The following is an 18,177-nucleotide window of genomic DNA, read 5'->3' as shown; positions in this document are numbered from 1 at the left end:
AGACAGCATGAATAGCCTGCTGAAGCTAAATGTTTGGAGTCAGTTTCATGTGTATGTGAATTCTTCCATGTAGAAGTCTAGAACAAAACTGCCAGTCTCCTGGAGTCGGCCCCAGGCCAGGCAAGTGTTTGGATCTCATCACAACCCAAAGTCCTCATCTTAAATGTTACCTTGAAGTTTTTCCAGCCACATTTCACTGTGGCTAATGAGTAAAAGGTTTATTATTCACTCTACACCCAAGGTGTTACTAACACAGATTTTAGATATAACGTCAGATTAAAGGAACCTTGATTGTCAAAGTTTGTTTTTTTTCAAGAACCACGAGTGATAGGTACTTGATAATTTGTTATTAATATAACAGGGTATTACTGGAAACTTATGATGCTTTGGTTTGTCAATCCGGGGAATATTAGTGTCTATTCTGACAGGGTTTTGCTGTATTAACATTCACTTCAACATAGAAAAGAGGTTTGAAACAAGTCTGCTATTGCTTCATCTGAACCAAATTATTACAGAGTGCCCTATAGGCATTCCGTGTAGGAGTATGGGTCCCCACAGCTTGTCTAGAGGAGCAACTGAATGGATTGGGTGGTCAGGTTTGGTAACTTAGCTGGTGATGTGGACCATTCCGTCTAATATCACTTGATGGATTGTTTGGTTCAGTCTTAATTGTTTACAGGCCATCATCCGTGTTCAGTAACTGGAATATTGCTGTGTGCGACATGTTATTGCACTGAACATGTCCCTCATGTGTGTTTAGTGGTGGGGTTCACATGCCATATCAGCACATATAAGTTTTTTGTACCTAGAATTTGAGGGCTTTGAGAGGGAGTGCCTCATGCATTCGTTGAAAGATTTCACATCATTTTTCAAGTGTCGATGTCAACCAGCATCCACGAGTCACTGATGTTTGACAGTAAAACTTCACATTTCATTTGAAATAACTGTTTCCAGAGTTATTTTGGTAGTTCTTAAAATAAATGTTTTTTTACCATTTACCATTTTACCAATTTAGTGTTGTACCATGTCAACACACAAAATTGCGCCATGTGCTGGAATTCTGCATGACCAAGAATTTTATAGAATAACAACAGAAGACAAATACATTTCTATTGCAAATAATGGGATCATGTAAGTACTGACAACTGGCATTATGAGTCACTCTATTCATTTAAATTAGTATTGATATTGAAGGTGTATACAAGGGTTGGCTTGTAAGCGGGGTCATTTTACACACCTTGATATATGGTATATCTTGAAGAATTTGGAGGGAGTGGGGTGTCAATATTTTTGGCTACTGGTACTCTAAGAATGCATTGTAAACATCTCCTGGACCAGTGAAGCCTGTTTCTGCCAATGTTGATGCTGAATTTGTTCCTGATCTTTGAATCTGATTCTGTATGTAGCCACCACTACTGCCATTGTGTGTTAGTGTATGTTTATCTATATTTATGTTATATGTTTATGTTTATGTTTATGGAAAATGTAAATCATTTACCATGTTGTAGCCATTCTTTCAAACTGCATACTTCGCTCTTCATACTTTAAATTTAAACGTCTTCTTAGAAATTGCTAAACTGAGGGAGCTGAACTTTGGCATGTATGTTTCACCCTATGACATATGTTTCTTATTCATTAGTTTATAGTGTAAAGTGTTGATGCTGAACAAAATTATTACAAACATTTTACTCTATTTTCCTTAATACAACATTTTACTCTGAACAGTGTTAAGCTTCATTCTCTTCTTTATGTTGAACTGGAGTGGAAAATGCAATGCATATTTGGCAACTTTGTTAAGCTCTGCCATAAAATAAATATTTGTTAGTACCTGTATGCTCTCAGTATCAAATGTTGCTTAAAACCACATGGATGTGACTTATATTAATGAGTGGGTGCATTTCCTGCTGACAAAAGATAATGAGATTACCCAAAACGTATGTCTGTACTTCAAAAGGGGTCATTATTGATGTCCATCTGCCGTATCCAGGACTCAGTATTGAGTGATGCACACTGAACCTCGTTGTCTCTTCACACACGACTTCCTCTGTTAGTATTACATGGGACTCAGGACAGCCAATGTTGCCAACACTGTATACTTTCATGGCAGTGTAAATGTTCAGGGCAGGTTGAATTATGTGCTGTCCTTATATATATTTACAGTACCTTTGCTTACAGCTGAAGTAAGTGTAATTCTCTCATTAGAGTCTGCAAACCAATTGCTGATGAGATTGACAAGACTGCATGACATAATCTCCTCCTTGAGGATGTGGAATGAAAATGTATTGTCAGGAAGGCCAGAAATGGCTCATTGCCAAGACCATAAATCAAGAAATTTAGAAACTATGAAGCTATTTTGCGCATGATAAACAAGTCTTTATAACCAAATTTGCCAGGAAATGTTTTTGTGGAAGAAAATTTTGCAAAAAGGAATAGATTAAAAGAGCATGGCTTGTTGATGGGATTTGATGATGAGACAACAGTGATTAAATCTGGTGTAAGCCTCCACCAGTTTCATGGCTCATCATCACTAGTTCATCAAGCTGCAGTTTATTACATAGAGGGTGTTCCTTCAATGGACCGCTTGGTAGTTGCATCGATCCCATGCTCTCTTGTGGTTCTTGCTGTGACGTTTACGATGGGTTTAGCAGTCATTTAGTGGTTTAAACACAGCATTAAAACCTGTTAGGTAATTTTCTCTGGTTCATTATCAACCCCCTCCTGTCTCACCAACCACAGCAGTGTCCTGTCTCCGCTGGGACACCATTTGGAATGGAAATGGAGTTCCGGAGTCGACAAAATAGGTTGAGAGTGAATTAACCTTAAAGCTGACTATTTCAAATAAAGCTTCTGATAGCGTTTCTTTGAGTAGATGCCTGGTCCTGTAATTTGGAAAAAATGGACTAAAAACATTGTTCTTGATTTGAGTTAAAAGCCTTTTTTGTCACAAGTGAAATCTTTGATAAGTTTAATCCTGGAAGTCAGACAGGCAGATGTAGTTTACACTGTGGGACATACTTTGACACCATGTGATCACGCTGGCTGACGTTGATGAGGTGCTGGCAGGAGGTAGCAGTGTATGGTTCATTACAAACAGTACACTCACTACCGTGTAATAAGAATGTGGACAGATAAATGAATGACCTTTCCTGACATCAAAATCACAATCTTTAGTATTAAGAGGATGTAGGACAAAATGAAAAGAATAGGAAGAATAAATTGTCAGTGACATTGAAATATTATTGTGTGTTTGAACCATTAGCAGCGCCTCTGAAATACAACATGTCAGTGATAGTAAAGGAAGATTGTGTCAAGGACAGAGGTAGAATGAAATGTCTAGGAGATACAGGACCATTTCTGTGATTTTACTAAAGAATATTGTCTTTGTCATTAAGGGAAGTTATAAGCTGCAGGGGTGGAAATTACTTTAAAATTGCTAGTGTACTCCGGTACAGTGGCACATGTAAAATCACTTGCCTTGATAGTTTTTCCACTATACTGGCCGATTTTCTTGTTGATCTTTTAAATAACATCATAATTAACATTGGAAAGTCAACTGGACACCGGTACAGCATGATATACAAATTAGCTTGCCCGACAGAAAACAACACTAGACTCGGACATTGGGCAATGGGTTATTTCTACCCCTGAGCTGGTAATTGTGTGTAAAGTAAACTATATCTAGGACATAATATTCAAAACGAGCAATGACATTTAACTAAATGAAGATAAATTATTAACCAATGATCAGACCAACTGAGACCAGATGAAAGAGTTAACCTCTTCGTGCTACTCTCTATATGCAGCTATGAATTCACCACCAGCAGGACCTGATGTCTACCTGTGTCTGTCTGACATCAACTACACAGTACATGCCCCAGGAGCTGGACCTGATGTTGTCACCATGAGCACCTTGTCTACCTGTGTCTGTGTGACATCTGATGTTGTCACCATGAGCACCTTGTCTACCTGTGTCTGTGTGACATCAACTACACAGTACATGCGCCAGGAGCAGGACCTGATGTTGTCACCATCAACACGTTGTCTACCTGTGTCTGTGTGACATCAACTGATGTTGTCACCATGAGCACCTTGTCTACCTGTGTCTGAGTGACATCAACTACACAGTACATGCCCCAGGAGCAGGACCTGATGTTGTCACCATGAGCACCTTGTCTACCTGTGTCTGTGTGACATCAACTGATGTTGTCACCATCAACCGCTTGTTCTACCTGAGTCTGTGTGACATCAACTACACAGTACATGCCCCAGGAGCAGGACCTGATGTTGTCACCATGAGCACCTTGTCTACCTGTGTCTGTCTGACATCAACTACACAGTACATGCCCCAGGAGCAGGACCTGATGTTGTCACCATGAGCACCTTGTCTACCTGTGTCTGTGTGACATCAACTGATGTTGTCACCATGAGCACCTTGTCTACCTGTGTCTGTGTGACATCAACTGATGTTGTCACCATCAACACCTTGTCTTGAGCAATTAATCCTGCAAACTAAGAACATGAGATAAATGTGGTCATCCCAACCACAGTTCAGGTTAAAGGTTAGATTATATATATATATATGAAGGGACAATTATACATTTTACATGATGCTGTATAAGACATCTTTTGCCCCTTGAAGTTCCACCGAAGTCAGTTTATTCTCACTTCATTTAAAATATACAGGTAGTGACTGGAACACTGCGGCTTTTTAATAACATCTTTCATAGTTTGGTAGATAACGCTGATAAAGTTCTGAAATTACTGACCTCTACAGAGCGGAGAAGTTATTCTGTTAGTGACATGAAGGATGTGGAATTGAGATGGAAATAGTCTGATTTGACATATGGAAAGTGTCAGACCAGTGTGGAAAAAAGTCCTTTCGTTGGTAAATTTGATAACAAAGTGTTCATGGCAGACTGAGTGAAAAAAAAATAACAAAAATCAATAGGCCCCTTAAGGCTATTACAGTCATGGTGGGCACAGCTCAGCGTGAAACAGGGGTGGATTTCTCCATCTGTTTTAAATTTGGGAAGAATTGTAGGGAAGGAATTTTGATGTCATGGATAGTGAAAGAGAAGAATGATATATAGCCATTTATAAGCTTACAGCAAATCCCTATTTGTAATACAAAAATCCTTCAAGCAGAATTTGTGGTGCAGGCTGTGGTCACCATGAGTTGTGATGGCTACAGGATGGGGAAGTAGGACTTCGGTGTTCACGGTATTTATTGTTGTGCTAACTGATATTTGTTGATGAAATCTGGTATTATATCCGCTGATTGTTTGTGTTGTAATTGTCATGTAGTGAGCAAGGTGCTGTACAGGTGTACAGTGTTTGGGGAAGAGCAGAGGGTGGGGAACCCTTGCTTGTCATATGGTTAGAGTTGAGTCTTCGTGTGTCTGTTACGCAATCTAATGTAATGAATAGAAAGTTTGAGTGTTATTACATCTGGACCTCTTGCATTATTAGCATGTTTGCAGCAGCCTATGCCAATCAACAGATAAATAAAGCAAGTATGAAGTTTCCACATAAAACACTGCTGTTATGATACTGACAGATATCTTGGGCTGTAGACTTCTATCATTGTTCCTGTTGCAGTGAAGGTGTTAGTGTGATGAAGCTGTCTCATGAGTCATCCAGGGGTTCCTGATGAAAGATAGTCAGTTAATATATCACCCAGTTTAACTTACATCAATGATGATCATAAGGAATCATATGTTGGTACAAAATGGTACTTTTACTTACAAATAACCAGTTCGTAAAGCCCCTTGCCGCACTCCTCCATACTATGTTTAGGCGCCGAAATATTTCCGTTGAATAGTCTAATATATTTTGTTAATAAGGTCAGCATTCACTCAACATGTTTGCTTTTTACATAATTTATGCTTTTTAGCGTAAGAAGGTGAATGTGTGTGTGCGTGCGTGCGTGTGCGTGTGTGCATGTGTTTGTGTTTGTGCACATGTTTGGACTTGCGTGTGTCTATGTGTGGGTGTGATTTTATTACCAATGTTTTTATACAACTGTGATATCTGTGTCTCATAGGCCATACGTCCGGATGCTGCTTTTAAATACTGGTAATAATATAATGTCTTTTTTAATGAATTGCAGCATGTGACGCGTTAATATACTATATTTCTTCTTCTTCTTCTTCTTCTTCTTCTTCTTCTTCTTCTTCTTCTTCTTCTTCTTCTTCTTCTTCTTCTTCTTCTTCTTCTTCGTCTTCTTCTTTGTCTTCTTCTCTTATAGTTGATAAGGAATGGGAAATCCAATGTCCAAGGTCCACATCTATTTCTTCATCTGTCAATGTATGTAAACTATGACAAATATGAAGGGTGAATGAGTAAATATTGCTTTAACCCACATCATCAATATTGCAGCTATTCACAGGTAAGGATATGAAGAAGGCAGTTTAATACCATACTGACATTTTGGACTTGGTGTGTCAGGCTGTCAGACTTGTATATTTGTACACTGGCCATGGGCGAAGAATTCTGGCAATAATGAAGTGAAATACCTATGTCCTTATCTCCAGACAGTACACAGTGTAATTCACATGTAGATATAACACAGGGCAGCATGGAGTAGTGGAAAGCATGAAGAGGTGGGTAGTAGTACATCAGCAAGTTCCCATCTTTGCTGACGATATTCAAGGTGTGCTTGACAGATTGACTGATTTGTAGTTAATAAAGAAACCTCCAGTTATATGTTGTTTCCTTGACATTGAGGATACATATTGACAGCTGTGTAACTCATGTACACATGCTAGAAACAACAGCTTATATAGTAACTGTCAGCTGTAAACTTATAATGATGACCCTTGTGCAACATGATTAAAGTTTACTGGTGTGTAAAGTCTGTTTCTTAACTATCAGGAATGATCACAAGATGTTGCCGGGGGCACTATTGGAAATAATAAGGGCTGCTTGACACCAGCCATTTGTGGGACCATGGGCTATCCTTTGCTGTATGCTGGACAATACAGTTATTTGCATGTGAATGCAGGGTTGTGCTGGGCTATCCTTGTCGTTTTACAATGTTGTCCAGAGCTATACTGGACTATGTGGGGCTTTGTTTGTTATCCACCACTGCTCGTTTAGCAAATTACGAATTAGAATATCTTAAGAACCGTTGACTAGTTTTTTTTCATGCTTGGTAATGCAGTGCCGTGCTGGCTAATCCTTAGTTTCATGATGCTGGGCTATGCTGGACTATGTAGGGCTTTGCTTGGTAATGTAGTGCCGTGGTGGCTAATCCTTAGTTTCATGGTGCTGGGCTATGTAGGGCTTTGCTTGGTAATGTAGTGCCATGCTGGCTAATGCTTAGTTTCACGGTGCTGGACTATGTAGGGCTTTGCTTGGTAATGTAGTGCCGTGCTGGCTAATCCTTAGTTTCACGGTGCTGGGCTATGTAGGGCTTTGCTTGGTAATGTAGTGCCGTGATGGCTAATCCTTAGTTTCATGATGCTGGGCTATGCTTGACTATGTAGGGCTTTGCTTGGTAATGTAGTGCCGTGCTGGCTAATCCTTAGTTTCACGGTGCTGGACTATGTAGGGCTTTGCTTGGTAATGTAGTGCCGTGCTGGCTAATGCTTAGTTTCACGGTGCTGGGCTATGCTGGACTATGTAGGGCTTTGCTTGGTAATGTAGTGCCGTGCTAGCTAATCCTTAGTTTCACGGTGCTGGACTATGTAGGGCTTTGCTTGGTAATGTAGTGCTGTGTTGGCTAATCCTTAGTTTCACAGTGCTGGACTATGTAGGGCTTTGCTTGGTAATGTAGTGCCGTGTTGGCTAATCCTTAGTTTCACAGTGCTGGACTATGTAGGGCTTTGCTTGGTAATGTAGTGCCGTGCTGGCTAATCCTTAGTTTTACAGTGCTGGACTATGTAGGGCTTTACTTGGTAATGTAGTTCCGTGCTTGCTAATCCTTAGTTTCACAGTGCTGGGCTATGTAGGGCTTTGCTTGGTAATGTAGTGCCGTGGTGGCTAATCCTTAGTTTCACAGTGCTGGACTATGTAGGGCTTTGCTTGGTAATGTAGTGCCGTGTTGGCTAATCCTTAGTTTCACAGTGCTGGACTATGTAGGGCTTTGCTTGGTAATGTAGTGCCGTGGTTGCTAATCCTTAGTTTCACAGTGCTGGACTATGTAGGGCTTTGCTTGGTAATGTAGTGCCGTGTTGGCTAATCCTTAGTTTCACAGTGCTGGACTATGTAGGGCTTTGCTTGGTAATGTAGTGCCATGCTGGCTAATCCTTAGTTTCACAGTGCTGGGCTATGTAGGGCTTTGCTTGGTAATGTAGTGCCGTGCTGGCTAATCCTTAGTTTCACGGTGCTGGGCTATGTAGGGCTTTGCTTGGTAATGTAGTGCCGTGGTGGCTAATCCTTAGTTTCATGATGCTGGGCTATGCTGGACTATGTAGGGCTTTGCTTGGTAATGTAGTGCCGTGTTGGCTAATCCTTAGTTTCACAGTGCTGGACTATGTAGGGCTTTGCTTTGTAATGTAGTGCCGTGTTGGCTAATCCTTAGTTTCACAGTGCTGGACTATGTAGGGCTTTGCTTGGGCTTCTTTTCAATTTAAAAGGAATTGTTTGTTTCTATCAAAATTGTATATATTCAGAGAGTAAGCATTACTGTATGTGCTGGGCTACTGTATGCTGGCTGGGCAAGGCCAAGCTGGGCTGAGTTTGGAAAAGACATGCTCGGTTATGCAGGGCTGGGATCTAAAGTTTGACATGGAACATGCCTCTGAATCCCATGGTTTGACTATCAAAAGAAAATTCAATTCACACACATTATGTTCAGATTGGATTCAACTTTGATGACTCCTAATGGATGTGCTTGCTCTTAACACTGACTCATAAAAAGTCACCATATTGTTGATGAATAGCCTCTAAAACAAATTTGCTGTTTTTCTGATATGATTCATAAGATTCTTCATTAGTATGTTTGAGTATTGCATGAAGCCATGATGGTGCATAGTTAATCTGAGCGATTATGTCGGCTGTTAGCTCAGCCAATATTTATCCTACTCACATGCTGTTGGCTTGATAATGGTATCATCTTTTGGTAAAACTGTCTCTATTTGCAATGCAAATTGGCAGCAGAATTTAAAATGAAAATATTGTAGTTTATTGAACTCTGCCAACTCAGATAGACATAGAACAGCTTGCTCCGCCTGTGCAACAGCAGCAGCAGCAGCAGTAACAGCAACCATGTACAGGAAGGTGTTGCTGTTGTCAGAGACAATGCTGTGTCCTCACTTGTCTTCATCCCGCAATAGTTGGTGTCCCTTGAACACTGAACAAATTGTTATTTTGATGGAAGGTATCAGAGGCCAGTTATGAGTATCAATGAAAGTGTTATCATTTCAGTTTTTAAAAACTTATGCTGCATTCATAGTTCAGGTTTTTTTGGTATTCAGTTATAAAAATAATTGTTGGTTGTTGTTAGCACCTGTTGGGATCAGTTTCAAGAAAACCTGTTTTAAGACTATGACTCCATCATGAACCATCATATGAGCTGTATCCCAGCAACACAGAATGGGATGGTTGTGAAGTGACACCTTCATACATATTCCCAGACCCAGCCAGCAGCATGAAGAATGTACAAGAAACTATCATGTGTGAATGTTTTGTAGATGAGAATCTACTCTGCAAATGGAAGAAATCATTCATCTTCATTACTACTCCTCATCGACACACAAGGATTTCTTTCTGTAACAAAAACTAGACTCAGCTGTTTGCTGACAGTATATATTAGACAATATCAAAATACGCTGCACAAATACTTTTGCTGAAGTAGAATGAAAGGATGGTTCCTAAAATCTATTGAGATTGGTTTCATTGATTAGTTTCAACATAGATCATCATTATATCACCCATTTGAGAAGCTTGGTTTCACTGCCAGTTGTGGATTTGAAGGTCATTGTGGCTGTGATTTACCTCACTAGCTACACAATTATGGCTCAGATCCAGGTTGGGACTGTAATGTTGTAAGTAAATCTGTCAAGCAGCACTTGGAGGATGCGGGACCAGATTGAGGCATCCTCCACCTCTTAGGCTGATGCTTTACTATTTTGGGGGACTCATTGTACGAGCCAACTTGATTATTTAACACATGTTTTAAACTTGGTGAAGATTAAAATTCTTCTTTAGATCTAGCTTATGACTGTGATAAAAAACAAAGTTTTATGAAAAAGCTGGAGGAGGTGTGGGCAGAGTGCCAATGTTGGCGGTGGTGTGTTTGTTGTGAGTAGGGCTGTCAACTAACACTTGTACATGTTAGACAGGGGTCAGGGTGAGGCTCACTCACCAGCCAGGTAGGTTCTGGGCTGTCAGTGGAGGAATGGAAGGGAACATGACCCTTGGCATCAGGAGAGTGGGGGTGGCGGCAGATGGAGGGGTGGGGTGGATTGTGCTGGAAACTAGGAAAGCTGATGGAGTTTCATGACAAGTAGGGAACTGAAGGATGAGATGTTGTTCAGCTGGATGAACTTTACCACTGATCTCGATTACTTATAAATCAGATTACTTTCTCTACAACTTCCAGATGTACAGTGGTCGTGTTAAGTGTTTTACTTTGATTGTTGAGACAGATTGACAGACAATAGGAGAATACTTACCACAATGGTTGTGGCAGGGTCGGAAGTTTCCTTGGATTTTGGAAATGTGAACTGTTATTACAACACATAATTTGGAAGTACTCAAATTAAAACATGTTGAAATTCAATTAAATAACCCAACAAAATTGTCAAGAAAAAATATTCACAAAAATATGATTTATTTTGCAGGTTTTGATCGTAGCATTCCAGGATTCTCCCGCTACTCAGTGGTGGGTAGTTCCCAGGAGGAGTTTAACCTGAACATAGTGAACACCCAGCTGGATGATGATGCTGAGTATCGATGTCAGGTGCTGCCTGCTCAGAACAACCCTCCAATACAAGCCTTTGCTCATCTTACAGTGCTAGGTAAGTAGCCTCAGTAGTCACTGTAACCCTCCAATACAAGCCTTTGCTCATCTTACAGTGCTAGGTAAGTAGCCTCGGTAGTCACTGTAACCCTCCAATACAAGCCTTTGCTCATCTTACAGTACTAGGTAAGTAGCCTCAGTAGTCACTGTAACCCTCCAATACAAGCCTTTGCTCATCTTACAGTGCTAGGTAAGTAGCCTCGGTAGTCACTGTAACCCTCCAATACAAGCCTTTGCTCATCTTACAGTACTAGGTAAGTAGCCTCAGTAGCCACTGTAACCCTCCAATACAAGCCTTTGCTCATCTTACAGTACTAGGTAAGTAGCCTCAGTAGCCACTGTAACCCTCCAATACAAGCCTTTGCTCATCTTACAGTGCTAGGTAAGTAGCCTCAGTAGCCACTGTAACCCTCCAATACAAGCCTTTGCTCATCTTACAGTGCTAGGTAAGTAGCCTCAGTAGCCACTGTAACCCTCCAATACAAGCCTTTGCTCATCTTACAGTGCTAGGTAAGTAGTAGCCTCAGTAGTCACTGTAACCCTCCAATACAAGCCTTTGCTCATCTTACAGTGCTAGGTAAGTAGCCTGAGTAGCCACTGTAACCCTCCAATACAAGCCTTTGCTCATCTTACAGTGCTAGGTAAGTAGCCTCAGTAGCCACTGTAACCCTCCAATACAAGCCTTTGCTCATCTTACAGTACTAGGTAAGTAGCCTCAGTAGCCACTGTAACCCTCCAATACAAGCCTTTGCTCATCTTACAGTGCTAGGTAAGTAGCCTCAGTAGCCACTGTAACCCTCCAATACAAGCCTTTGCTCATCTTACAGTGCTAGGTAAGTAGCCTCAGTAGCTTGTGTAACCTTCCAATACAAGCCTTTGCTCATCTTACAGGGCTAGGTAAGTAGCCTCAGTAGCTTGTGTAACCTTCCAATACAAGCCTTTGCTCATCTTACAGTACTAGGTAAGTAGCCTCAAGAGCTTGTGCAACCCTCCATTGTACAAGTATAAGACACAACAGAAAATAGATGTATAGTCGATGATGATAGTATTTACATTGCAACAACAGTGGTCAACCTCCCAAAAATGGCCTAGGATGAATATTCAAGGTAAAAATAGTGATCTGTTCACAAATGCCGGTCTTGATATATTTTGAGATGATAATGGCATATGCTTGCCCCTTGTTTTAAAATATTTTCAAGTGGGTGAATAATATGCCAGATTGTTCTGCGCTGCTCTCTACCATTCCAGGCAACACTTGACACCATAATCAAATGAGTATAGCAACTTTGACGCTACATGTCTGACAACTGACTAGTCTTGAAAGCAGTGATATGAACTCCTACTGAACCTTAACTGAAACAGTAATTAATATTAGTTATTTTGATCTTGTACACATTTCAAGTAAATTTAGTACTTCATCAACTACAAAATCTAAATATATGAATAAAATCACGGTGTGTGTTTCCATATTTCTTAACTGGATGAAATAACATGATATCTGTAGTAAAATTACACATTTACACTTTCTGTCTCATTGTGAAATTGTGATCAAGTGTCATTAATCAGTAACTAATGCCAATATCAGTGTAGTAGGATGTCATACATGATACGTTAGAATGAGCAGCACATTTCAGGTGGGATGTGGTTACAGGGACTAGGTGAATCACACAATAAACATGTTCACATCGGGCAGAAAAGAGGAAGAATGTCTCACAGGTTAACTGACTTCAAAATCCCATTCTCAGTCTACGGTAAACCTTTTCAAAAAGCTTGTATCACAGATTTACTGACTTTAAAATACCATTCTCAGTCTAAGGTAAACCTTTTCAAAAAGCTTGTATCACAGATTTACTGACTTCAGAATACTTTTCTCAGTCTGAATTTAAATGTTATCAAAAAGCTTGTGGCACTGATTTACTCACTTCAAAAAACTTGACTCACAGTCTAAAGTTCAAGGTCTCACAGGAATACTGTTGTCAAAAGCTTTTTCTGTTTACAGTAAACACTTTACGAAGCTTGCCTCACAGATTTACCGGCACAAAATATCTTTTCAGTCAAAAGTTGTTTTTTTCATTTTTACAATATCATTTAATAAACTTGTCACCATGAACACAGCAAGAAGCAGTGTGAGCACTGCTGTCAGTGTGTTGGCCAGTCATGATCCCCCTGCATGTAACATTATCATTGTACTTAGTTCCTTCAGGTCATGATGAGACGACCTGACAACCAAACAGGGGCAGGTAACTCATGGTATGTCTCTCCTGATTGGTCTTGGTCACTGAGAAATGTTGATCATGTCAAGGTGCATAAATTGGTAACTAAATGATAACTGGTCTTCTGTTGATATATAGCAATCAGGAGACATGAATACCTAACTAACAACATGTTAATTGTTGTATTGGATGACAAGTGTTGAGCTGCCATCTTGTCTGACCTCAGTGAGCTGTGTTCTGGCTCACCAATCCCTAAACTGTCCTTGTAAACTGTTGATGTCCTTTAAACTGCCAGACAAGTATCGGGGACAATCTTGCTCCAGACAGACGTACACGAACAATATCACTGATGTTGAGGTAACAAAGTATAAGACCAAATAGTTTTTATGTTTAACAAACATGAGCTGTTAATGATTACTAATTTGTCTGGAATTTATAGGTTTAGATGGCAAATATGACCGCATAATCTTAATTGTCACTGCCATTGCTTTTGATTGAGGCTGGCATCTTGTTTTGTTTGCTTCTTTCAATGCGACACTCAGCAATATTCCAGCTGTATGACAATGGTTGAATTCAGACCACTCAGTGCAGTACTTGACATCATGAGCATTGACCTACACAACTGGGATACGATGACATGTTTCTATTGGTAGCGAGGGTTGGCAATTCTGATTGTGTTACAGTGTTTACGTCAGTAAAAAAGATTCCACTCTTCAACTACATCTGAAACCTGTAATGTGATTACTTCTCTTTAGAAACCATATAGAACTACAAGGAATTTCATTCAGGTTGTAATTCTAATTCACCTGTCTTCTTGCAGTGCCCTACTTGTGATGAGATTCAGTGATAAACTCAGAAATCTGTGATAGGCTGGAAGAATCTCAGATAGCTCTGAAAATAAATGAGGGTGTGATGTAGAGGCATTTATGTTCCTCACGCACTGTGGTCTACTGATATGCACATTCCATTCACAAACTGGTGATAAATACATAGTTTCCACCTATTCTGCAGACCATATTTCTTTCTTATAAGAAAAGTTCAGGATTGGATTAATTTTGTTGAAAGTATAGCAGGCAGTATGGAGCTCAGATTTATGTATTTAACCATGGGGAGAAAATAGACTGTACTGTCAACTTTGAAAGTAGCCTTATCATCACTGAGCTCAATCTCCTCCTTATGTTAGTTCTGATGTAGGTGAGAAGAGCTTGCTGGTCTTTGTGGAGCTCACTGACCTGGTGCAGGATCACGTAGATAATAGGAGTGACACTGCTGACACTGCCAGCAACACTGTGATACTTCTAACACCGAGTGTCAAGACGTGTGCTACCGATTCAGATAGAAAAGAACAGCAAGTCTGTCCTGCTTGTGTCATCAATCTTGTTTGAATGAATCATATTTCATATTAATGTAGACAGTTTACTTTTGGGTTGATTGTAAGATGCCTTACTGTTGTGTTATTGACAGCGGCTATTACTTGAACAAAAAGTTTTCAGTAGAGCTGTTTGTGGTGCATGTTATTTGAAGATGAAACACGATGACATCGCAGCTGCCAGCATGATCAGATTCATATTTTCCGACTGATAAAGGTGAATGCTCCTGTAGCTCTTGAATGATGAGCTTCAGATTAACGCAGGGCATTATTGCCAATTCTAAAAAACTCATTAATTGACAAAAGCAAAAAAGCAAAAACGACAACAGCATAATACTTGACAGAAATGAATGAGTGCTGTATCATTTGTTGCCTATAGGCGTGAAATTGACTGGCATTGAGCAACGTTTAGATATTGACTAATTGTAAGATTCCTCACCATCGTCGGTGCTTCGGCAGTTGGTGATTGTGTCCAGCACTGTGCCGCAGTTTAAGAGTTGCTGTTTTTTATCACAACTTGTACAAAAATGTGTGCTAGAAGATGAATTTGTGTGAAAGCATCATCTCTTGCGGAAGAGTTGATGAAAAGGCAGTAGCTTTGAAAACTCATTAGGTCTCTGTTTTGTAAAATTTAATTTTCACCAGGCGATTGATTTCTTTGCTTCTGGTTTTCGTCAGATATTGTTTCTTGTGTTAAATCTGCTTGTGTTACGCTCGTGGCCCCTCAATGTGCTTTTTGTTTCCTTTCGATTCTAGACGCTTTTGGTATGAAAAAGGTGTATAAATCAAATTTCTAACATGTAAGTGCCTGAAGCATTGTGGTCAACTGCAACCAAAAATGAGAGTTTTTTGTTTTGAGGGTAAAAAGTTGACAGATAACTTATCATGTTGAAGAGTTTAATTGGTAAAGAAAAAAGGAAAAACTCAGGAAAGATGAATTCATTCTAAGTGTGGCCCAGTAGGAAGACTATAAAAAGGGAAGTGGAATGAACTGAAGGGAGCTTTTTAACAATCTCATATCAAGAAGAGTACAGGATTTAAGATAATTCTTGAAGGCCAAAATAATGGAATGATTGTGGTGGGTGGAGAAACTTGGCAGATTAAATCCCTGATGGTAGGATGTATTTATGGAGTGCCTGTAATTATTAAAGTCAAGAAGATACCATGTCACCCATGTTTTGCCAGTCTGAAACTGTTAATCATTTCCTGAACAAACTGAGATTAATTCACAGGGAATTAACGCTGATTTCAAAGGAAGAAATGCATGAAAAAAATGAAACCAATTATATTTAATTGCATGCTGCTTGTTCCTAATTTACAGAGTGAGTTATGTTTCGTTGTCATTGACATTGCCTAACTAAACAAAACCACTTCAAACAACTAATTGGTCGAAAGAAAAATAACAGTGTATAGATCTTTTATTTTATAGATCAAATATTGTTTGTTTAGATCAGAGGTAATGTTTTCAGGCAATTTGAATTAGTTCATCTCCAACATTGAACAGGTTTCCAACATACTTAAAAGAGAAGATTTTCATTATTGGGAGAACTGTTTAGTCAATGAATTTACTTAATAGACTGCTCTGATCTGTGTTTTTGCTCCTTTAACAAGGTTTTGAGGAAAAAAATAATCTGGCACTTGAAAAAAGGGAAGAGATTTTCTCTTAATTTGTGTATGGAAAGGACATAAAGAAACAATTGTTTAGTTATTGACATGTGTCTTGATACAACTTTCTCTTTGAGAGGTACAAAATGAAGCTTTTCCTTATAGGACAATGTGAGAATATTACTCAATGTAGTAATTGTATAACAGTAAGAGGAAATCAACTCCAACCTCTCACGTATGTACTAAAAGTGTAGCAATAAGAGGACACCACCTCCATTGTCTCTATTACGTATGTACTAACGATGTAGCAATAAGAGGACACCACATCCATCCTCTCACTTACGTATGTACTAACAGTGTAGCAATAAGAGGACACCACCTCCATCCTCTCACTTACGTATGTACTAACAGTGTAGCAATAAGAGGACACACCTCCTCCACCACCTCCATCCTCTCACTTACGTATGTACTAACAGTGTAGCAATAAGAGGACACCACCTCCATCCTCTCACTTCACTAACAGTGTAGCAATGTACTAACAGTGTAGCAATAAGAGGGACACCACCTCCTCATCCTCTCTCACTTACAATAATGTACTAACAGTGTAGCAATAAGAGGGACAACACCTCCAACCTCTCACTTACGTATGTACTAACAGTGTAGCAATAAGAGGACACCACATCCATCCTCTCACTTACGTATGTACTAACAGTGTAGCAATAAAAGAGGACACCACCTTCATCCTCTCACTTACGTATGTACTAACAGTGTAGCAATAAGAGGACACCACCTCCATCCTCTCACTTACGTATGTACTAACAGTGTAGCAATAAGAGGACACCACCTCCATCCTCTCACTTACGTATGTACTAACAGTGTAGCAATAAGGGGACACCACCTCCATCCTCTCACTTACGTATGTACTAACAGTGTAGCAATAAGAGGACACCACCTCCATCCTCTCACTTACGTATGTACTAACAGTGTAGCAATAAGAGGACACCACCTTCATCCTCTCACTTTTGCAGTACGAGTATTGCTATAATGTATTGCTTATGATCAAAGGTTTGTACAAGAAGATGACCACTGTGAGAAGGTGTCTGTTACTGTGTTGTCGTGTACTCAACTGTGGAAGTTAATCCATCACAGAACTACAAAGGCAGACAGTTTACTCTCTATTCCCTTATACACAGCAGTGGTCATCTCAATCATTGTGTTCATGAATGTCTCATAAAATTCATAATAAAGGGAATAATAGTCAAGTAAAATGAACATAGACTTTCATATTTGCGTAATGATAAAGAAGTAGGCAGCGCCTCCCCTGAGTGTAAATAACCCTAATTACTGTGACGACATTAATCTTTCAGGGGTTAATAAGATGTTTCCTTCCCTCCAGAGTTCCCTCGTTCTCTGGGAGAACTCTAGGTGCAAATGCTATAGTCTGTTTTAGGCGTCTAGAAATTCTCTTTGATGTGGCCAGCGTTGGAAGCCAGTAAAATACAACGTTGAATAATGGAGAAGCAAGTCAGTCATGTTGGTTGTATAAATCTTGATGGGTGTTTTTTGAGGAAAGCGAGATTTGTGATGTTTCTTAACCTAATGTGTCATGTGAAATAAACATGAACAGCTGATAATGTGTACATAATGTATTCTGGTGAATTAGTGCTGTTTCGAAATTTAATTGAAAGTCAGTTAAATATATGCATGTTACAATAATACTTTAAACATAAATACATATTGATTGTGAGTAACCTTGATTTAGGTTCAGATGTTGTATGTCAGTATTGTTTAAGTGATGTGCAGGAACATGTCCCTTCTGTAAATACCAGGTAAATACCACACTCTCAGAGTACAGCTCTACTGTTCAGTAGACGAACATGTATTATATAAAAATAGCAAACGTTTGTTGTTTTATTTTACAGAGAAAATATAGGCACATGGCATGATAAATATGCTATTCAAGCCCCTCTCGTAATATTAAATGATTACTGACAGTGTATGTTTATTTGATGTCAATGTAAGTT

The 18,177-nt window shown here is 39.5% G+C and overlaps 1 protein-coding gene across 1 annotated transcript in view; it reads left to right on the top strand.

Moving 5' to 3' along the window:
* The window catches only part of LOC124274412 (nephrin-like), a 246,226-nt gene that overhangs the window by 194,800 nt on the left and 33,249 nt on the right, over nucleotides 1-18,177 (top strand). Inside the window, 1 exon segment of the mRNA XM_046709786.1 lies at nucleotides 10,788-10,964. Within this exon segment, the coding sequence (XP_046565742.1) occupies nucleotides 10,788-10,964 (177 nt within the window).

The sequence above is a fragment of the Haliotis rubra genome, unplaced genomic scaffold (genome assembly GCF_003918875.1).
Source record: "Haliotis rubra isolate DU_JTF1 unplaced genomic scaffold, ASM391887v1 Scf190, whole genome shotgun sequence".
In the NCBI taxonomy this organism is placed as follows: domain Eukaryota; kingdom Metazoa; phylum Mollusca; class Gastropoda; order Lepetellida; family Haliotidae; genus Haliotis; species Haliotis rubra.
Note: the sequence above shows the minus strand (reverse complement) of the source record. Positions and strands in the feature narration are given on the sequence as shown.